The sequence below is a fragment of the Thalassophryne amazonica genome, chromosome 6, assembly GCF_902500255.1.
Source record: "Thalassophryne amazonica chromosome 6, fThaAma1.1, whole genome shotgun sequence".
NCBI lineage: Eukaryota > Metazoa > Chordata > Actinopteri > Batrachoidiformes > Batrachoididae > Thalassophryne > Thalassophryne amazonica.
Window position 1 is genome coordinate 2,149,763 of NC_047108.1, and position 23,947 is coordinate 2,173,709.

At 42.6% G+C, this 23,947-nt stretch overlaps 1 protein-coding gene across 1 annotated transcript in view; it reads left to right on the forward strand.

Moving 5' to 3' along the window:
• Positions 1–23,947, forward strand: part of tbc1d25 (TBC1 domain family, member 25) — an 80,358-nt gene that overhangs the window by 52,067 nt on the left and 4,344 nt on the right. The window contains exon 6 of the mRNA XM_034171653.1: positions 17,883–18,158. Coding sequence (XP_034027544.1) covers positions 17,883–18,158 — 276 coding nt within the window. The remainder of the gene's footprint in view (positions 1–17,882; positions 18,159–23,947) is intronic.

Sequence of the window (23,947 nt, forward strand, 5' to 3'; positions counted from 1 at the left end):
TGCACAATCTCTGTTGTCATATTTTGTGCTTCATAATGTGCTACACATTTTCAATGGGCGACAGGTCTGGACTGCAGGCAGGCCATTCTAGTACCCGCACTCTTTTACTATGAAGCCACGCTGTTGTAACACGTGCAGAATGTGTCTTTTCATTGTCTTGCTGAAATAGGCAGGGGCGTCGCTGGAAAAGACGTTGCTTGGATGGCAGCATGTGTTGCTCCAAAACCTGGATGTACCTTTCAGCATTGATGGTGCCATCACAGATGTGTAAGTTGTCCATGCCATGGGCACTAACACACCCCCATACCATCACAGATGCTGGCTTTTGAACTTTGCGCTGGTAACAATCTGGATGGTCTTTTTCCTCTTTTGTCCAGAGGACACGGCGTCCATGATTTCCAAAAACAGTTTGAAATGTGGACTCATCAGACCACAGCACACTTTTCCACTTTGCGTCTGTCCATTTCAGATGAGCTCGGGCCCAGAGAAGGCGGTGGCGTTTCTGGATGTTGTTGATGTATGACTTTCACTTTGCATGGTAGAGTTTTAACTTGCGCTTGTAGATGTAGCGACGAACTGTGTTAGCTGACAGTGGTTTTCTGAAGTGTTCTTGAGCCCACGCAGTAAGATCCTTTACACAGTGATGTCGGTTTTTAATGCAGTGACGCCTGAGGGATCGAAGATCAAGATTTTCGACCTTGCCGATTACGTGTAGAAAGTTCTCCAGATTCTCTGAATCTTCTGATTATATTATGGACTGTAGATGATGGAATCCCTAAATTCCTTGCAGTTGAACATTGAGAAACATTGTTCTTAAACTGTTGGACTATTTTTTCACGCAGTTGTTCACAGTGTGGTGATCCTCGTCCCGTCTTTCCTTGTGAACGGCTGAACCTTTTAGGGATGCTCCTTTTATACCCAATCGTGACACCTGTTTCCAATTAACCTGTTCACCTGTGGAATGTTCCAAACAGATGTTCTTTGAGCGTTTACCAGTCTTTTGTTGCCCCTGTCCCAGTTTTTTTGAAATGTGTTGCAGGCATCCATTTCAAAATGAGCAAATATTTGCACAAAAACAATAAAGTTTATCAGTTTGAACATTAAATATCTTGTCTTTGTGGTGTATTCAATTGAATATAGGTTGAAGAGGATTTGAAAATCACTGTATTCTGTTTTATTTACATTTCATACAACGTCCCAACTTCACTGGAATTGGGGTTGTATTTAGTTAAGTATAAGTCATGTTTTATTTATTTATTTGATTTATCCTGCGACTTATACTGCTGTGTGACAATAATGTTTATCAGTTTGAACATTAAATATCTTGTCTTTGTGGCGTATTCAATTGAATATAGGTTGAAGAGGATTTGCAAATCATTGTATTCTGTTTTTATTTACATTTTACACAACGTCCCAACTTCATTGGAATTGGGGTTTTGTGTGTGTGTGTGTGTGTGTGTATATACATATAAATATATACTCGTATATGTATATATATATACATACATACATACACACACAGTGGTATGTAAGTCTGGGCACCGATGATTATTTCTGTGATTTTCCTTTATAAATCATTGGTTGTTTAGATCAGCAATTTCAGTTAAATATATCAGATAGCAGACAAACTAAGTGATATTTGAGAAGTGAAATGAAGTTTATAGGATTTACAGAAAGTGTGCAATAATTCTTTAAACAAAATTTGGCTGGTGCATAAACTTGGGAATCCCAACAGAAAAAATACATTCATATTTAGTAGATTCTCCTTTTGTAGAAATAACAGCCTCTAAACACTTCCTATAGCTTCCAGTGAGATTCTGGTTGAAGGTATTTTGGACCATTCTTCTTTACAAAACATCTCAGGTTTGTTGGTTTCTGAGTATGGACAGCCCGCTTAAATCACACCACAGATTTTCAATAATATTCAGGTCTGGGGACTGAGATGGCCATTCCAGAACGTTGTACTTGTTCCTCTGCAGTAGATTTTGAGCAGTGTTTAGGGTCGTCGTCTTGTTGAAAGATCCAGCCCCAGCACAACTTCAACTATGTCACTGATTCTTTATATTCAGATTTATTACTTTATATAGCGTCAATTCACGATGAGATCACCTCAAGGAGCTTCACACAACATAATAAAATCAGAATCAGAAGAATCAGAAGAAGTTTATTGCATTGCCAGTGAACAGGATTCACAGACTAGGAATTTGCTTCGGTACAATGGTGCAACATTAAGAAGAGATAAAATGCTAAGATAAAATATAACATATGTGTCAAAATAAGATAAAATATAAGATAAAAAAAAAGAAATATGAAATATGAAAGGCTGTGTGCAACAGAAAAACAGAGAAACAGAAAAACAGTGCAGTGGGAGGAGTGCAATTAAAAACCAAAGTACATTGTCTAAAGTGACCCGTGATAAAATGATAAAGTGACAGAGTTAAGCTTAAGGTGACTGAGTTATGAGGAGTTCATGAGTCTAACGGCAGAGGGGAAGAAACTGTTCTTATGGCGGGAGGTTCTGGTCCGGATGGACCGTAGCCTCCTGCCCGAGGGGAGTGGTTTGAATAGACCGTGTGCAGGGTGAGAAGGGTCAGCTGTGATCCGACCTGCTCGGCCCAGAGTCCTGGAGACGTGCAGGTCATGGAGAGATGGAAGGCTACAGCCGATCACCTTCTCAGCAGAGGCCACAATGCGCTGCAGTCTGTGTCTGTCCCTGGCTGTGGCCCCGGCGTACCACACCGTGATGGAGGAGCAGAGGATGGACTCGATGATGGCCGTGTAGAACTGCACCATCAGCTGGACAGGCAGCTTGGCCTTCTTCAGCTGCCGCAGGAAGTACATCCTCTGCTGGGCCTTCTTGATGAGGGAGCTGATGGTTGACTCCCACTTGAGGTCCTGGGTGATGGTGGTGCCGAGGAAGCGGTGACAGACCATAGTGGTGATGGGGCTGTTGGTGAGGGCGAGGGAGGACGGGGGGGCTGTGGCTTTCCTGAAGTCCATGATCATCTCCACTGAAATGAGTCTGATGAGGGTGGTGTCGTCCGCAAACTTGATGAGCTTTACAAACGCTGACTCCGGTCCGTCAGGAACTCTGATCCACCTGCAGGTGGAGTTGTGCACGTGGAGCAGAGAAAGCTTGTCCTGGAAGCAAAGCTGGAAGGATGGTGTTGAATGCAGAGCTGAAGTCTACAAACAGGATCCTAGCGTAGGTTCCTGGGGAGTCCAGGTGCTGCAGGATGGAGTGCAGGGCCAGGTTTATGGCGTCATCTACAGAGCTGTTGGCTCTGTAGGCAAACTGCAGGGGGTCCAGGAGGGGGTCGGTGATGGACTTCAGGTGGGATAAAACCAGGCGTTCGAAGGTCTTCATGACTTCATGACAAAAATAGAGAACACTGAATTAAAAACTTAAAACACAATAAAAAGACAAAACCATAAAAGAACCCAAGAATAAAAACACATAACACAATAAAACTCATGATAAAACAAGGAAAACAAATAAGTCTTTAAACGTGATTTAAAAGTCTCCACAGTATCCGACTGTTGTATGTGTGCTGGGAGATCGTTCCACAGAGCTGGGGCACGGTAGGAGAAAGCTCTGTGACCGGCAGACTTTTTATTCACCCTGGGAACACACAGAAGTCCTGCACCCTGAGAACGCAGGGCCTGAGCTGGTACATGGGGGCTTACCAGGTCAGCCAGATATGGAGGTGCAAGTCCATGAACAGTTTTATAAACTAATAACAGTACCTTAAAATTCGATCTTGCAGCGACTGGAAGCCAGTGCAGGGACGCCAAAATGGGCGTAATGTGGTCAAACGTTCTGCTTTGTGTCAAAAGTCTGGCAGCAGCATTTTGAATCAGTGAAGACCCCTAATCCTGGACATTACAGTAGTCCAATCTAGAAGAGACAAATGCATGAATCAAAGTCTCAGCATTAGCGACAGACAGGATGGGATGAGATCAAATTTAGTCACAAATTTAGCAGAACCCACCTGGTCCATGCAATCATCCATTCTCAGCAAAGGAAAACAATCTGGTTTTGTAACCGCATTAAGCTTACGAAAATCAGAGCAGAAACCTGAAGTATTATCTAACTTAGGAGCCAAAATACACGGAGACGCCCAACTTGATGCACTTGGCTCCACAATGCCATTCTCCAGCATGTATTTTACCTCCTCATACAGATGCTTGCATTTATCCAAACTGATTCTGTAAAAGCGCTTAATCGGCCCAGCATCTCCCACATCAATATCATGCTCAATAAGATGTGTACGCCCCAGTACATCTGAAAACAAACATGGAAAGTGATTTATCAAATCACACACCTGTTCAGCATGACACCTATGCAAATGACCAGGACCATTCACATCCAAATTTGACAAAACTTCTGAGTTCTTAAGACACCCCTGTGTAAGAGGACTGTCCAAAGTACCAGCTTCACTCTCACCCCACCCCCCACGATCGGCGGCAGTGAGCTGTCCAAGGTACCAGAACTGTCAAGCGTCCCAATAGATCTACTTGCCATACATACCGCAGACACCTCAGCACCCTCCGTTCGCTGTGACACTTCTCTGGAATAGTAAGGTTTCAACAAATTGACATGACACATTTGTTGCTTTTTCATGCGTTCAGGCATTGAGATTAAATAATTTGATCAAATAGTTGTTCAAGCACAGTGTAAGGACCACTAAACTTCGCTTGAAAAGGTGACGTGATAACTGGACAAAGGGCCAACACTTGGTCACCAGGCAAAAACCAATGCACCTCTGAACGCCTGTCAAACAGAGACTTCATTTTATTCTGCACAGCAGCCATTTTCAACTTGACCAAATCTCTTGCAACATACAAGTGCCATCTGAACCCACTGACATAATCTATCAGATTTTTAGGTGGATTTGGCTCCTTTAATCTGTCTGCCACTGCAGCCAAATGACCTTTCACTGTATGTGCGAAGACCAACTCATTTAAGCTAAACCCAGTACTTTCTTGAGTGACTTCATGAGCAGCCAGCATCAGCCAAGGCAAACCTTCTTCCCAGCCGCCAACCAACTCAGTACAGTAAGCACGCAACAGTGACTTCAAGGACTGGTGGAAACATTCCAAAGCGCCTTGCAACTCAGGATGGAAAGCAGTTGCTTTGATATGCCGCACTCTGAGCTGCTTCAAGACCTGGCCAAACAGATGACCAGGTCAATCAATCAATCAATCAATCAATTTTTTTATATAGCGCCAAATCACAACAAACAGTTGCCCCAAGGCGCTTTATATTGTAAGGCAAGGCCATACAGTAATTATGTAAAACCCCAACGGTCAAAACGACCCCCTGTGAGCAAGCACTTGGCTACAGTGGGAAGGAAAAACTCCCTTTTAACAGGAAGAAACCTCCAGCAGAACCAGGCTCAGGGAGGGGCAGTCTTCAGCTGGGACTGGTTGGGGCTGAGGGAGAGAACCAGGAAAAAGACATGCTGTGGAGGGGAGCAGAGATCGATCACTAATGATTAAATGCAGAGTGGTGCATACAGAGCAAAAAGAGAAAGAAACAGCGCATCATGGGAACCCCCCCAGCAGTCTACGTCTATAGCAGCATAACTAAGGGATGGTTCAGGGTCACCTGATCCAGCCCTAACTATAAGCTTTAGCAAAAAGGAAAGTTTTAAGCCTAATCTTAAAAGTAGAGAGGGTGTCTGTCTCCCTGATCTGAATTGGGAGCTGGTTCCACAGGAGAGGAGCCTGAAAGCTGAAGGCTCTGCCTCCCATTCTACTCTTACAAACCCTAGGAACTACAAGTAAGCCTGCAGTCTGAGAGCGAAGCGCTCTATTGGGGTGATATGGTACTATGAGGTCCCTAAGATAAGATGGGACCTGATTATTCAAAACCTTATAAGTAAGAAGAAGAATTTTAAATTCTATTCTAGAATTAACAGGAAGCCAATGAAGAGAGGCCAATATGGGTGAGATATGCTCTCTCCTTCTAGTCCCCGTCAGTACTCTAGCTGCAGCATTTTGAATTAACTGAAGGCTTTTTAGGGAACTTTTAGGACAACCTGATAATAATGAATTACAATAGTCCAGCCTAGAGGAAATAAATGCATGAATTAGTTTTTCAGCATCACTCTGAGACAAGACCTTTCTGATTTTAGAGATATTGCGTAAATGCAAAAAAGCAGTCCTACATATTTGTTTAATATGCGCTTTGAATGACATATCCTGATCAAAAATGACTCCAAGATTTCTCACAGTATTACTAGAGGTCAGGGTAATGCCATCCAGAGTAAGGATCTGGTTAGACACCATGTTTCTAAGATTTGTGGGGCCAAGTACAATAACTTCAGTTTTATCTGAGTTTAAAAGCAGGAAATTAGAGGTCATCCATGTCTTTATGTCTGTAAGACAATCCTGCAGTTTAGCTAGTTGGTGTGTGTCCTCTGGCTTCATGGATAGATAAAGCTGGGTATCATCTGCGTAACAATGAAAATTTAAGCAATACCGTCTAATAATACTACCTAAGGGAAGCATGTATAAGGTGAATAAAATTGGTCCTAGCACAGAACCTTGTGGAACTCCATAATTACCTTTAGTCTGTGAAGAAGATTCCCCATTTACATGAACAAATTGTAATCTATTAGACAAATATGATTCAAACCACCGCAGCGCAGTGCCTTTAATACCTAAGGCATGCTCTAATCTCTGTAATAAAATTTTATGGTCAACAGTATCAAAAGCAGCACTGAGGTCTAACAGAACAAGCACAGAGATGAGTCCACTGTTCGAGGCCATAAGAAGATCATTTGTAACCTTCACTAATGCTGTTTCTGTACTATGATGAATTCTAAAACCTGACTGAAACTCTTCAAATAGACCATTCCTCTGCAGATGATCAGTTAGCTGTTTTACAACTACCCTTTCAAGAATTTTTGAGAGAAAAGGAAGGTTGGAGATTGGCCTATAATTAGCTAAGATAGCTGGGTCAAGTGATGGCTTTTTAAGTAATGGTTTAATTACTGCCACCTTAAAAGCCTGTGGTACATAGCCAACTAACAAAGATAGATTGATCATATTTAAGATCGAAGCATTAAATAATGGTAGGGCTTCCTTGAGCAGCCTGGTAGGAATGGGGTCTAATAAAAATGTTGATGGTTTGGATGAAGTAACTAATGAAAATAACTCAGACAGAACAATCGGAGAGAAAGAGTCTAACCAAATACCGGCATCACTGAAAGCAGCCAAAGATAACGATACGTCTTTGGGATGGTTATGAGTAATTTTTTCTCTAATAGTTAAAATTTTGTTAGCAAAGAAAGTCATGAAGTCATTACTAGTTAAAGTTAATGGAATACTCAGCTCAATAGAGCTCTGACTCTTTGTCAGCCTGGCTACAGTGCTGAAAAGAAACCTGGGGTTCTTATTTTCTTCAATTAGTGATGAGTAGAAAGATGTCCTAGCTTTACGGAGGGCTTTTTTTATAGAGCAACAGACTCTTTTTCCAGGCTAAGTGAAGATCTTCTAAATTAGTGAGACGCCATTTCCTCTCCAACTTACGGCTTATCTGCTTTAAGCTACGAGTTTGTGAGTTATACCACGGAGTCAGGCACTTCTGATTTAAAGCTCTCTTTTTTAGAGGAGCTACAGCATCCAAAGTTGTCTTCAATGAGGATGTAAAACTATTGACGAGATACTTATCTCACTTACAGAGTTTAGGTAGCTACTCTGCACTGTGTTGGTATATGGCATTAGAGAACATAAAGAAGGAATCATATCCTTAAACCTAGTTACAGCGCTTTCTGAAAGACTTCTAGTGTAATGAAACTTATTCCCCACTGCTGGGTAGTCCATCAGAGTAAATGTAAATGTTATTAAGAAATGATCAGACAGAAGGGAGTTTTCAGGGAATACTGTTAAGTCTTCAATTTCCATACCATAAGTCAGAACAAGATCTAAGATATGATTAAAGTGGTGGGTGGACTCATTTACTTTTTGAGCAAAGCCAATAGAGTCTAATAATAGATTAAATGCAGTGTTGAGGCTGTCATTCTCAGCATCTGTGTGGATGTTAAAATCGCCCACTATAATTATCTTATCTGAGCTAAGCACTAAGTCAGACAAAAGGTCTGAAAATTCACAGAGAAACTCACAGTAATGACCAGGTGGACGATAGATAATAACAAATAAAACTGGTTTTTGGGACTTCCAATTTGGATGGACAAGACTAAGAGTCAAGCTTTCAAATGAATTAAAGCTCTGTCTGGGTTTTTGATTAATTAATAAGCTGGAATGGAAGATTGCTGCTAATCCTCCGCCCCGGCCCATGCTACGAGCATTCTGACAGTTAGTGTGACTCGGGGGTGTTGACTCATTTAAACTAACATATTCATCCTGCTGTAACCAGGTTTCTATAAGGCAGAATAAATCAATATGTTGATCAATTATTATATCATTTACCAACAGGGACTTAGAAGAGAGAGACCTAATGTTTAATAGACCGCATTTAACTGTTTTAGTCTGTGGTGCAGTTGAAGGTGCTATATTATTTTTTCTTTTTGAATTTTTATGCTTAAATAGATTTTTGCTGGTTATTGGTAGTCTGGGAGCAGGCACCGTCTCTACGGGGATGGGGTAATGAGGGGATGGCATGGGGAGAGAAGCTGCAGAGAGGTGTGTAAGACTACAACTCTGCTTCCTGGTCCCAACCCTGGATAGTCACGGTTTGGAGGATTTAAGAAAATTGGCCAGATTTCTAGAAATGAGAGCTGCTCCATCCAAAGTGGGATGGATGCCGTCTCTCCTAACAAGACCAGGTTTTCCCCAGAAGCTTTGCCAATTATCTATGAAGCCCACCTCATTTTTTGGACACCACTCAGACAGCCAGCAATTCAAGGAGAACATGCGGCTAAACATGTCACTCCCGGTCCGATTGGGGAGGGGCCCAGAGAAAACTACAGAGTCCGACACTGTTTTTGCAAAGTTACACACCGATTTAATGTTAATTTTAGTGACCTCCGATTGGCGTAACCGGGTGTCATTACTGCCGACGTGAATTACAATCTTACCAAATTTACGCTTAGCCTTAGCCAGCAGTTTCAAATTTCCTTCAATGTCGCCTGCTCTGGCCCCCGGAAGACAATTGACTATGGTTGCTGGTGTCGCTAACTTCACATTTCGCAAAACAGAGTCGCCAATAACCAGAGTTTGATCTTCGGCGGGTGTGTCGTCGAGTGGGGAAAAGCGGTTAGAGATGTGAACGAGTTGGCGGTGTACACGGGGCTTCTGTTTAGGGCTACGCTTCCTCCTCACAGTCACCCAGTCGGCCTGCTTTCCCGGCTGCTCGGGATCTGCCAGGGGGTAACTAACGGCGGCTAAACTACCATTGGTCCGCACCGACTACAGGGGCCTGGCTAGCTGTAGAATTTTCCACGGTGCGGAGCCGAGTCTCCAATTCGCCCAGCCTGGCCTCCAAAGCTACGAATAAGCTACACTTATTACAAGTACCGTTACTGCTAAAGGAGGCCGAGGAATAACTAAACATTTCACACCCAGAGCAGAAAAGTGCGGGAGAGACAGGAGAAGCCGCCATGCTAAATCGGCTAAGAGCTAGTAGCTACGCTAAGCTAGCGGATTCCTAAAAACACGCAAAGTGAATAATGTGTAAATAATTGAGAGGTGATTCAGCAGAGGGAGTGCTTTAGTTAAGGCACGTAAAGATTACACTGGGAAACAAATCGTAATCTAGATAACTAGATCAATCTAACTGCGCAGATTAAACAGCTAACAGATACAGAAAAACACCGCTGTGCTCCGGAACAGGAAGTGATACAATACCGCAGTGAGAGCCAACCACCAGTAGAGGCAAGCAAGAGGGGACACTTTGTCTTGAAGTTACTGCCCTGATCCGACTGTATGACTTTCGGAATACCAAACACAGAAATAAACTGAGTAAGCGCTCGCACCACTGCCCTAGCAGTTATCATCCGCAATGGATAAGCTGCCGGAAACCGTGTAACTTGACACATCACTGTGAGCAAATATAATGACCCCGACCTTGAATGAGGCAAAGGCCCAACACAATCAATTATCAGATGCTCAAATGGTTCAGATGCAACTGCAGTTGGACTCAATGGAACTGGCTTCAACACTTGATTAGGCTCAGGAGTAAGCTGGCACGTCCCTTTTTAGACGCGGCCAAAAACAATGTCTCAGGACCCGGTCATATGTTTTAGTCACCCTGGAGTGTCCAGACTCATCATGTGCGACTTTTAACACAGCAGCACAAAATTTACTGAGCACCACGATTTGAAACACAGGATCACTGACAATACCCGCATGGCGCAACCATTTTCTCACCAACAGTGAATCCTGAAGAAAGTACCCACACGCGCAATCCAGAACCTCACTCACTGGGCGCACCTGATCAAAGAGGCCTTTAAAAGACACGTCAGCATGTTGCTCCGCCACCAGCTCACTGCGAGACAAGGACACAGGAAAATCAGACAGAAGTACATAAACATTTTTAACACATCTCTCCTTCTTAACCTCATCCCACGCCATAGCTCGAGTAACAGCACACACGTGAACACCTCTGGGAATTCTTTACCGCTCTCATCAGTCTGAGGAAGTAAATAAGGAACTGGCTCCGCCTCCTTCTGGACAGCTGACTGAGCAACGTCCTCCCACAACCGCACACCAGCCAAACCATTGCCCAAGATAATGGAGACACCTTCCATTGGCAATGCAGGACGAACAGCCAAAACTGCTTCCCCGCTGAACATTTCACACTCAAGCAACACTTTTTGCAAAGGAACAAAGAGCATGTTAAGACTCGGACTACCAGAGTGGTGCCTAATGGCACTTCTTCCTTTCATGACCAAGGTGGTGCCAAATGGCACTGCTGGGGTAGTTTACACCTCATTAGGTCACCTTTTCTTATGTACCTGCTCTTATGTTTCATATGTAAGTGCAGCCATTAGATCAGAATGTGCCAGTACTAGTGACTGGCAGTTTGAGCTTTCTGCTCAAGCTTGCATGATGACTTCCTCAAAGTCAGAAGTGTTATGCATGCATACAAATAAAAAAATGACCAAAAAATTGAGCAAATTAAATACTTAATAACTAAATACTTAATAAAACATATTTGTACGACACAATATCTGATGGAAAACAGACCATGTTTAGTTTACTGTGAGAATGTTCAGTTTTTTAAAAAGTGGTGCAGAAGTTTCTGTTGATTAGAGAGAAGGACAGAAATACCAAAGTGCTTTACAGTAAAAAAGACTGGACCCCAGGACCTCAGGGGAACACAGGGGTTAATTTTAATTTTTAAGATATGGAACAGTAGTAGTAAGAGGTCAACACAGTTTATGTTTGCATTCTTGGTGAAATTTATTGCTTACAGATTGTCTGAACATACTTGGCACTGCCACAATATCTCCTTTCTGCATTTGCCACATGTGAACTTGTTACAATAAACACAACACTTAGTGGCGTGGTTTTTCTTGCAGCAACACTTAACCTGGCACAATGCCCTTTTCCCTGTGTCAGGTGTGGGTGGTTGTTGCTGAAGGTTTTCCTGATTCACCTCCTTGGCTGCCATATGAGACTGTGCAAGCTCCACCAAGAAGTCCACCCGTCTCTGTTTGACCCCAGTGCATGCCTGATAAAGCACATGTGCATTCAGTGCTGCAATGTCAGTCAGGTTGTAAAACACAGCGACTTGCCAACGCTGTGTTCCTGAACGTACAGTGTACTTTCACACCATCTGGTCCATGACATCCACACCACATTTCAGGCTGTTGTAGTCGGTGACTGTGTTAGGCTTTTTTTTTCGGGTATCCCCAGTCTCCACCACACTGTGCATTCTGCTGAGGATGCAGACAGTCTTTCTCCGTTTGGGCGCATAAACAGTCAGTGTGGCACCAGAGGTTGAAAACACCTGTGTGCTGAATTCCTCATGGTCCAAAGTCTTTTTGGCAGAGTCTGGAAGCTCACAGCGAATCCTATTTACTGTGCCAAGGAGGGTGGTCTTCCGGCTGAGCAGTCATTGTGCTAGTGACAATGAAGTAAAAAAATTGTCTGTGGTAACGGTTCTTCCTTTGTCCATAAGTGGTTCCATAACCTTCATCACCACATTTTCCGATAATCTCTCCCCCGTGGGATGACTGGGGTCTTTGCCAATATATGGGATGATGTTGCATACATACTTGGACTTCAGGTCACATGCCACCCAGAACTTTAAGCCAAACTTGTCAGGTTTTGTTGCAGTGTACTGCAGGAAACAGCAGTGAAACTTAGTTGGAAAAAGTTGCTCATCTGTGGTGATGTGCCTTCCTGGGTTGCAAGAAGTGATGCAGTTAGCAACAAAAGACAAACATCAGAGACTGCAGCAAACCGGTCATTTACAACTCGTTCACTGCGTGTGTCCTTGTCATTAAAGCGTCGTTGTCGCATGATGTCCTGGAAGCAGTTTCGAACCATAATCTTGTTGATCAGGGCACTTTTGCTGACTGCGTCATGCACCGCTGGAAGGCGGACAATCCCTCGCAGGATGAGGATTGCAATGAACGCCATTAGTTCAGGGAGGCCCATGAACCAGTTTCCATGCTGTGTCTGGCGTGCATGCTGGACAGTCTGCTCCTGAATGGTCCAAAGCATTTCCAGAGTTATGAAAGAGGAAACTCTGTAAGCGGCTCAACACGTCTCTTCTGGCCAAAGCAGTTGGCTCTCCATCTGTGACGTGACATTCAATTGGACTGTGATGCAGAGGCCTTCCGATCTGTTCTTCACGCCACACTGTGCCGTCTTTGGTAATAGGACAAAATCCCAACGGACGAAATCCCAACTGGAGGTGGCGAAGTCTCCTCATCCATAGGGTGATCATATTTTTGAGATTTGATTAGTGAAATGTTGAAATAATGTGAAATTGACACAAAGATATTATTTGAATTATAATTCCAAAACATCTCAAGTGTGCCTCCATTGTATTGATTTAGGATTGTTTTCACACTGCAAAAAGTGACATACTGATTAGTCAAAATAACTCAAATTAAGATTATTTTACCTTAATTTGAGTTATTTTGACTTATCAAGAAAAAAATCTCAGCTACTGGCAATAAGACATTCGTAAAGCCTAAGTAAAAACATCTTATCAAGACATTTTGTCTTATTTTAAGTAAAAATATCTTACCCCACTGGCAAATATTTTTTTCTTGACTAGTCAAAATTATTCAAATTAAGATAAAATTATTGTTGTTGTTTTTTTTTAGTAATTTTAACTTATCAAGATGTTACTTTTTGCAGTACATCTCTTCCTAAAACACAACTGCCATAATCAGTAAACAAAAATAGGAAATTTAGGAAATCTTACCATAAGAAATTTCAGAGTCGGAACTCAGCGCAATGGTTCTTCTCCATCAGAGTCACACACTCTGGTACTGGCACATTCCGATCTAATGGCTGCACTTACACAAGAAAAGGTGGCCTAATGAGTTGTAAATTACCCAGCAGTGCCATTTGGCACCCTACGGTCAGAATAGGAGGTGGGAGAAAAGGCTGGGTCTTCTAGTGTTAAGACCCATACCTCGAAGTGGAACCTGCGTGCTTGTCTCCGACTCCCCAGACAGCGGCAACACATCAGCTCAGATAAATGAGTCAAACGCCCCTATGTCGCGCAGAATTCTGAGACGCACCTTTTCGTCATCTCCCACCAATGAGACAAACCCCTCACGAATGAAAGGCAAGTACGAGTCACACGGTTCAGAGCTCGTTTTCCACCTTAAGTTCCACAGCGTTATGCACCGGCGCAGCTAAACCTACTCCTTTGGGCTTAAGAAATGTCCTTGACTTTAACAGAACACAATCTGCTTTAATGTGCCCCCACTGATGACAGTAGTGAGACACCTGAACACTATCACGCAAAACAGAGTTCTTTACATCCCCGTTTCACCCCACTGGACCGATTAAAGCCCTCAGAGCACCCCTCTCTTGGCACACTGGAACCAAGACACAAGTTTTGAGTCACATTTTGTAAAAAAACACGTACTCATCCGCCAAAACTGCAGCATCCGACACATTCGCAGCCTTTTGCTCACTGATATAAGTTACAGTCCTCTCTAGTACACAGTTCTTGAACTCTTCCATCAAAATTAGATCTCGCAGCTGTTCAGAGTTTTTAACATTTTGAGCAGCGCACCAATGATCAAACAACGCACATAATTTTGATGATCAAGTTTTTTATAACAGTGAAATTTCTGTCTATATGCCTCTGGCACAAGCTCATACGTTCTCTCCACAGCGCTTTTCACTTTGTCATAAATCAGACTATCTTCAACTGACAACAAAGCACACGCCTCCTGAGCTTTACCTGTAAACACACTGCAACAGCAGCGGCCAAACCTCCCTCGGCCACTTTAACATCAGCGCCACGCGCTCAAATAAAAACAAAATATGTATCCACATCCTTTTCAATGAACGGTGGAATAAATCGAATACACTTGTTAACGTCAAAGTCTGCTTCACCAGGATTAACAGTCCGAACACCAGAGACACGCACTGCATCACATCTCTGCACCTCTTCCAAATCCAGTTTGGGTTGTTCTAACTGAATTTCTTTCTCCCTGAGATTAGACTGCATTTCCTGCTCTCGGAGTTTAAACTGAATTTCCTGTTCTCTAAGATTAGACTGAACTTCCTGCTCTTGCAGATTCATCTCCAAACATTTAATTTCGAACTGCAGCTCTTATTTGCGCAAATCAGGTCAGCTGTGCCAGCTGCCACCTGGGTCACATCCGACACAGCAGGAAAAAACACGCCCGAAAACATCAAGCTTCTCCCTTGTGGGATTAGCCACAAATCTCTCCACCTCCGCGTCCATGACTGGCCACAATTACGCGCCCACACCGCGCCACGTAATCACACACAAACCAAGTCAATACACTGCAGATTGAAGTGCTAACATGTGCACAGCATGACGCTCAGTGCAACCGTGTCCCCTCTATTCTACACCTACGCAACAAAACTCCACCTAACTCACTCACCTAACTCTTCACATCTGAAGTTTTATAAAGTGAAAATATCAGCTATATGTTTTAGTTTTAAAGTATTGCACTAATTTTGAAGGTTTTAGTGTGGACATGGTGTGTGTGCAGTGCATTTTGGGTAAAGGTTCACAACAGGAGATATGCATTTGTTGCGCTGTGATCAGGCTACACACGGACAACAGCATTAAACTCTTTGTATATTGTGCCTGAACACTCGTGAATATATTCTCTGAATTTATAGACGTTGTTATTGTGTATGATTTATGTAAAAATGCCAGAAGAAGCTCAGGTTGCTTCTCCATTATTTTCAAATGGAATCACTGTGAGCTGCAATCACTTCGTTTGTTCTTTAACGTCCTGCTTATGTCCTACACTGTTTGCTGTCTTTGTTCCAGAGTAATATATATAAGATGCCTGAAATTCGGTTTGCCTTTTTTAAATTCCACGCAGATTAAACGTAGCAGACATGGATTATTTATTTGTAATATTTCTTTTAGCAAGTTTTCAGGGCCTCTACTGCCATCTCCTGGCCAGTAGTGTTCACGGCAGTATTCGCCCTTAGTATTGAGATATCCCATAATCCTTTGCAGCCTCTTGCAGCAGCTGATGAAAAGAAATAAGAATGTACATTTTGGTTGTATAATGTTCATTTACAATTATCGTCGTGCTGTTTAAACCGCAGCAACTCTCTGGCGCGCAAAGGATTATGGGTAAGAGTATGAGCGTCTGGGTGCCAGTAAATGGCAGTGTTCTATGCATTTTGACCCCGGTTATATCAGGCGGTTGTCTAATCACAACTTGACTTTTGGCTTTTGCAAATGGCTTTTTTTTTTCATATGGAAAAAATGGCATATTTTACAAAAGCACATTTATATTATAAACCAACACACACGTCACATTAACGTGTTAGTTTTTATATAGAATGAATGAGTCAACCAATCAGTGCTAGCGGAGGCTCATTTTACCCATAATCCCTTTGGCATCTCTGTGTGTTTGTTAGAAAACTTCAGAATTAGTGCATTATTTAAAATTAAAAGATGTGTTATATTTTAACTTTGTACAAATGACAGAATTGTCATTAATGTAGTTATTCTATCTGGATTAATTTGATTTATAAATCAAAACCATAAGTCAAAACTGCTTTATTTTCCAAGACCTCTGCCTCATGGCAGGACTGCTGTATCTGTTAAAGAATAATAAATTTTGTTTGTTTTTTTGTGGCAACCTGGTGGTCAGGCTCCTTTTGCTGCGGTAGAGTTGAGCTTAACGCCTCTCAAATGCTTCACTACTGCAAAATCCGTAGCAAACAGGAGCTTCCAGCAGTGGGCAGGGCGCACAAAGACAGAAGTGGTGACTCATTGTTTGGGTTTGTGATCGTGGTGTTAAAACTCAATTTTGAAAGTTATCGGTTAGCTGTAGCTTCCGATAATTTTTTGGGTGGTTTATCAGTTTAGCTTTATAAAAGATAACTGTTCAGTTAGCTGATTAGCTGTTATTGAAGCTAACGTTTTGGTTAGCTGTGCCCACCACTGAGTACTGGACACAATTCTGAGCCAAACCACATCCAGTCCTTGAGTCTAAATGCATGCAAAGTGAAAATCTTTCAAACGGATTGTCATCCCCCTGGATGTGATGTGTTTGTTATGCACAGCTCTGATCTGTCTGTGTGTGATGGATCACGATTTGAACAGTGACATCTTCAAATATTAGGCATAGTTAGTGGCTGCATAAGAGCTTTCTGCCTACCGGTGTGGGCCCCACCCAGCACGTGATGTCATCATGATTCCTTCTATGGTGGTCCATTTGAAAAAATCAAATGACAAAATAGAAGTAGAAATAAAATTATAGTAATGATATTAATAATAATAATAATGTACACTCAACAAAAAATATAAACGCAACACTTTTGGTTTTGCTCCCATTTTGTATGAGATGAACTCAAAGATCTAAAACTTTTTCCACATACACAATATCACCATTTCCCTCAAATATTGTTCACAAACCAGTCTAATTGAGCATGTTTGGGATGCTCTGGATCGGCGTATACGACAGCGTGTACCAGTTCCTGCCAATATCCAGCAACTTCGCACAGCCATTGAAGAGGAGTGGACCAACATTCCACAGGCCACAATTGACAACCTGATCAACTCTATGCGAAGGAGATGTGTTGCACTGCATGAGGCAAATGGTGGTCACACCAGATACTGACTGGTATCCCCCCCAATAAAACAAAACTGCACCTTTCAGAGTGGCCTTTTATTGTGGGCAGTCTAAGGCACACCTGTGCACTAATCATGGTGTCTAATCAGCATCTTGATATGGCACACCTGTGAGGTGGGATGGATTATCTCAGCAAAGGAGAAGTGCTCACTATCACAGATTTAGACTGGTTTGTGAACAATATTTGAGGGAAATGGTGATATTGTGTATGTGGAAAAAGTTTTAGCTCTTTGAGTTCATCTCATACAAAATGGGAGCAAAACCAAAAGTGTTGCGTTTCTATTTTTGTTGAGTGTATATATGATAACAAGAACCTAAACAATTTATAAATACATTAAGACAGGAAATGAACATTAAAAAATTCCATAATTAACAAGAAATAAAAGGTTGAGTTGCTCTTCTAAAAGTTGTTGAAGTCTAAGGTTCTAAAAACATTGTGTAATCACACGCCATTCCAACTCATTATACAAGCTATGCTTAGTTTATTACCACCCTTGAAAAATGTCAGCTACCCAGTCTAGAGCCCATGGATCCCCGCGGGCAACACTTCTAGTGTATTTTTATTGGTTGAATTACCACCAAGAAGGTTTCTGGTTCTTGTTTCTTCATTTGGTCAAACTGTCTGTGCTGTGTTAGGTTGTTTGGCGGTACCTGCTAAACGTCTACCCTGATGGACTCAGTGGACAAGAAAGGATGGACTACATGAAGAGAAAGACCCAGGAGTACGATCAGCTGAAGCGGGAGTGGACAGCCAGGGCCAGCCACGAGGACCTTGAATTTATTCGGGGAAATGTTCTGAAAGACGTCCTGAGGACAGACCGAGCCCATCCGTACTACGCCGGTGCCGAGGATAGTCCTCATTTGGCTGCCCTTACGGATCTGCTCACCACATTTGCCATCACACATCCACAGGTGTGTAAAGGTTTCACTGAACCAACATTTTGACAACAATCACGTGATCGATTGAATTCTCATCACAAGAGTTCCTGTGTACAAAGTTCATCAGCTCTATTACCATAAAACTGTTGCACCAAGTTAATGTTGCAGTTTTATATCAAACTGATGATGATGATAGGTCAGTGTGCACAGGTTCAAATCCCCGTCAGACCAGGAAATCATTAAGGTCCTTAATGCCTAAGGGGTGTAGAGAAGCTTGAATCTTCGACTGGACTGGGTTGCTTGACGCGAGGACGTTTCGCTTCAAATTGCAGAAGCTTCCTCAGCTAAAATTCTTGCTCTGGTGGTCTGACTTCTGTCTTGACTCTTGTAGAGAAGAATAATCAAGAAGTCACAAAAGCTGGAGTTTTAAACCTAACCGGACCCCTCCTACCGAGAGACAGACTGCTATAGGCTACTGACTAAACAGTAGCTCTAATTAGCACCTACTGTGCTCTAGTTAGCACCCTCCTAATGACAGGGCAGCTGTCCCTCCTAATGATGGGACGGACCCTCTCCTGATGGCTCCCTTGACGACTCTGCTGATGACGTGAATGACTCATTACCATGAACAAAAGACTGAAACTGCTTTGCCCTGAGTACCCCATTGTAAACGGGGGATAAAGTGTGTCTCAGTCCTCCTCCCCGGTTAAGGCTGGGTTTCAAACGTTTCACATAGAATGCCTCCTTGACCCCTCTCTCAAACCATTTCTTCTCTCTGGCTAATATTTTAACTTCCTTGTCCTCAAACGTGTGGTTAGTGTCTTTAAGGTGGAGATGAACTGCAGACTGAGGTCCACTGGCACCCTCTCTGTGGTGCTGGTATAGCCTTTTGTGTAAAGGTTGCTTAGTCTCACCTATGTAGTGTTCGTTACATCATGTTTTCCTGACATCTGGTGAACTAATTTCTGTCTCAAGGTGTTAACAGGTTTAAAGTAAACTGGGATTTTGTGCTGTCTGAAGATCCTCTGTAGTTTTCCCCTACTCCTGCTAAATAAGGGAGAGACACTCCTCTTCTTCTTGTCTCCGTCTCCTGTCTATCTCGTCTCTTTGTTCTCTGGGACTTCTGCACTTTGTCCAGGGACCATCGTGGGTACCCACATACTGTGAGGGCTTTCCGGACAAGCCTAAGGTGTGTGTGTGTGTGTGTGTGTGTGTGTGTGTGTGTGTGTGTGTGTGTGTGTGTGTGTGTGTGTGTGTGTGTGTGTGTGTGTGTGTGTGTGTGTGTGTGTGTGTGTGTGTGTGTGTGTGTGTGTGTGTGTCCATGGTGTCCATGTCCAAAATATCAATGTAAACTTGTGCATTTATTGATGATGTAATGACAGCCATCTCCCCAGTGCCTTTACCTGACATGCAGCCCCATATCATCAGTGACTGTGGAAATTTACATGTTCTCTTCAGGCAGTCATCTTCATAAATCTCATTGGAACGGCACCAAACAAAAGTTCCAGCATCATCACCTTGCCCAATGCAGATTCAAGATTCATCACTGAATATGACTTTCATCCAGTCATCCACAGTCCACGATTGCTTTTCCTTAGCCCATTGTAACCTTGTTTTTTTTCTGTTTAGGTGTTAATGATGGCTTTCGTTTCCCATTTCCTTTAGGTGGTTTCTTACAGTTCGGTCACAGACGTTGACTCCAGTTTCCTCCAGTTTCCTCCCATTCGTTCCTCATTTGTTTTGTTGTGCATTTTTGATTTTTGAGACATATTGCTTTAAGTTTTCTGTCTTCCTTGGTCTACCAGTATGTTTGCCTTTAACAACCTTCTCATGTTGTTTGTATTTGGTCCAGAGTTTAGACACAGCTGACTGTGAACAACCAACATCTTTTGCAACATTGCGTGATGATTTACCCTCTTTTAAGAGTTTGATAATCCTCTCCTTTGTTTCAATTGACATCTCTCGTGTTGGAGCCATGATTCATGTCAGTCCATTTGGTGCAACAGCTCTCCAAGTTGTGATCACTCCTTTTTAGATGCAGACTAACGAGCAGATCTGATTTGATGCAGGTGTTAGTTTTGGGGATGAAAATTTACAGGGTGATTCCATAATTTATTCCTCAGAATTGAGTGAGTCCTTATTTTTTTCCCTCTGCTTGGTCTAAAAAAGTAACCGTTACTGACTGCCACAATTTGTTTTCTTTATTTCTTATAGTGTTTCTTAAAGCCAGAAAGTTGCCATTTGAAATGACTTTAGTTTTGTGTCATGTCTGTGATCTGCTTTTTTTCTACAAAATTAAACAACTGAATGAACATCTTCCGAGGCCGGTGAGTCCATAATTATTGCCAGGGGTTGTAGTAGCATGTGCTGTTGATGCTACAAACTCAAAACTGCTTTTTTAGCAATCCTGTGAATCACTAAACTAGTATTTAGTTGTATAACCACAGTTTTTCATGATTTCTTCACATCTGCGAGACATTAATTTGGTTGATTTGGAACCAAGATTTTGCTTGTTTACTCGTGTGCTTGGGGTCATTGTCTTGTTGAAACACCCACTTCAAGGGCATGTCCTCTTCAGCATAAGGCAACATGACCTCTTCAAGTATTTTGACATATCCAAACTGATCCACGATACCTGGTATGTGATATATAGGCCCAACACCATAGTAGGAGAAACATGCCCATATCATGATGCTTGCACCACCATGCTTCACTGTCTTCACTGTGAGCCGTGGCTTGAATTCAGAGTTTGGGGGTCATCTCACAAACTGTCTGTGGCCCTTGGACCCAAAAAGAACAATTTTACTCATCAGTCCACAAAATATTCCTCCATTTCTCTTTAGGCCAGTTGATGTGTTCTTTGGCAAATTGTAACCTCTTCTGCACATGTCTTTTATTTAACAGAGGGACTTTGCGGGGGATTCTTGCAAATAAATTAGCTTCACACAGGCGTCTTCTAACTGTCACAGCACTTACAGGTAACTCCAGACTGTCTTTGATCATCCTGGAGCTGATCAGTGGGTGAGCCTTTGCCATTCTGGTTATTCTTCTATCCATTTTGATGGTTGTTTTCCATTTTCTTCCACGCGTCTCTGGTTTTTTTGTCCATTTTAAAGCATCGGAGATCATTGTAGGTGAACAGCCTATAATTTTTTGCACCTGCATATAAGTTTTCCCCTCTCCAATCAACTTTTTAATCAAACTACGCTGTTCTTCTGAACAATGTCTTGAACGTCCCATTTTCCTCAGGCTTTCAAAGAGAAAAGCATGTTCAACAGGTGCTGGCTTCATCCTTAAATAGGGGACACCTGATTCACACCTGTTTGTTCGACAAAATTGACAAACTCACTGACTGAATGCCACACTACTATTATTGTGAACACCCCCTTTACTACTTTGTTTTTACTAATAGCCCAATTTCATAGCCTTAAGAGTGTGTATATCATGAATGCTTGGTCTTGTTGGATTTGTGAGAATCTACTGAATCTACTGGTACCTTGTTTCCCATGTAACAATAAGAAATATACCCAAAACCTGGATTAATCTTTTTAGTCACATAGCACTACTGTTATTCTGAACACTAGTGTATATACTTACTTACTTATTGCCCTTTATTATCATTATGCAAAATGTGCAACGAGACTAGAGAGCTTCTCCTTTTAACAGATAGTTATAAGAAAGTATATGTACCAAATATATACAAGATAAAATGTGTACAATGTAAGATCAGAAGAAAGGATAAAATATATATACACCTCAAGGTAGAAACTGTGATTCTACCACTGATCACAATCTCTATCAGTAGAGACTTGCCTTGCCTTTCTCTGAGAACTACTTTGACAGCATTTGGATCAGAGCAAACAAACAAAAATAAAATGCAGAAAAGAGCACTGAAAGGGAGCCTCGAGCCGCTGCACCACCATCTTACCTCTGACATCAACTTTATGATTGATACAACATCATGATCTGAAGCAGATGACACCGTTTTCTTATTCAGTGATAGAAGTTTTCCGGAAATTCCCAGAAATCTGCGTTTTTAATTATGTGATGAACATTTGTGGGTGATTTGTGACAGCACACATCAGAATCCATTTATGCTCCTCACCCAAACAGTTGGTGGCGGTAATGCACCGCGTTGGATTGCAAACCGCCAATAAACTTGAAAGAAGAAGGGTTATTTTTGTTTTCCTGGCCCACGTCAGATTTAGTCTGTGGTCCACACAGTGTTAGCATTTGTAAATTGTTTGGAAACGTCTCTGATGAGGCATCACAGTGGATATTAAATCTCACATTGTCTTGTTCCGAGACTTCAGGATAAATGTACCACACTGCCGCTCAGCCACACAGCAGCAAATGAGAGACGCCGTTACATATTTGAAAATGAGCTCCGTGACGTGTTGAAACTACAAAGAAATGGATGAAACATAAAGTTCATCAGGAATAAATTCAAAAGGGGGTTGAACCAAAAAAACCAAAACGCTGACCCAACTTCTTTTTAATCATCATTTATACGGAAAAGCTAATACTCCCGGTAAGTCTTTGATCTTATTTCATATAACGGCTGAGTGGATCCTTGTCATTTTCCTCCCATTTGTGTTGCGTTGCATTTAGTGTGCAAATTTCCTTCCATACGTGCATGCACGCTGCGACCACCGCACACACACCACACACGCGCACAGTAGTGGGGCAGTGTTCAGCTAAACATGGCGGAGTTTGTTTTGCTGACAGACAATGATTAACGTTACCGATGCCAATTTGTGCTGTGTTCTATTGTTCCCGATGGACTGTTTTTATACCTTGTACACAATGCAGTCGAACTACACCGCACATGTGAACAATTAAAAGAAAACAAAATGCTCAGATTGCAGCCTGATGGGTCAGATTCTCGCTGATTGTGTTGAAGTCCTGCTCACAGACTGACTGCCAGAGACAAGACACGTCCACATCCAGTATAAACTCTGGACTTCTCCATGTCCACTCACAAATGGTTTGCGCGCGCGAACACGCGATAGCTGGCTGCAGCTCCTGGGCACAGGAAGGAAGACAAACTATAACAGAACTCAGAGCGCAGACCTGCAGCTCAGTACAAGACATAGAAACGAGAAGAGAAATTAGAGCGCATAGACTGGCTGCAGCTGAGTCTCTGTGCAGCGCCTCCACCGCGCCCTCGCCTCCTCCGCGCCCTCACCTCCTCCGTGTCCTCACCTCCTCTCTGCCCACCTGCTGCGTGCACCTGGTCGTCATGATGCCACATGAAGCAACTGGAGGCAGCCCAGTGTGAAAGGGGCTTAACCACCAGTGGCAATACTTTGATGTACGCTTTGTGCATGTGGGCGTGTTACCGCCTCCCAAACGGAGCACGCTCAGCATGGTGAGTTATGTCTGTTGATCCAACAAAAAATTTAATTTTTTGGAGATTGTTTTGGTGGGTAAATAGACCTAAAAATGCACCAGAATTGATCTGAGATTTCACTTGTTTCACTTGGTAACAGCCAGCCTGTTCTGTCTAATCCCACCTGATCTAAGCTCAGCTGTGTGGGGTCTGGTTAGTACTTGGATGGGACACCAGCGGCTGTGTGTGTTTCTCCAGGTGAAACTGGAGTTGCATCATCAAGAGCATCTAGTGTAAATCTTGTGTCAAATTCCAGTGTGGATGTGGGTGTATCCGCTGTGGCGACCCCAAACAAACGGGAGCAACCGAAAGGACAGCAACACTTTCACTTGATAAAGTGAGGGAGCAGATACGTGTGTGTCGTGCTTATGGAGAGACTGTTGCAGCACAGACACAGTGTGTCCTGACTTCCTTAGATCTGTGCTGGTGT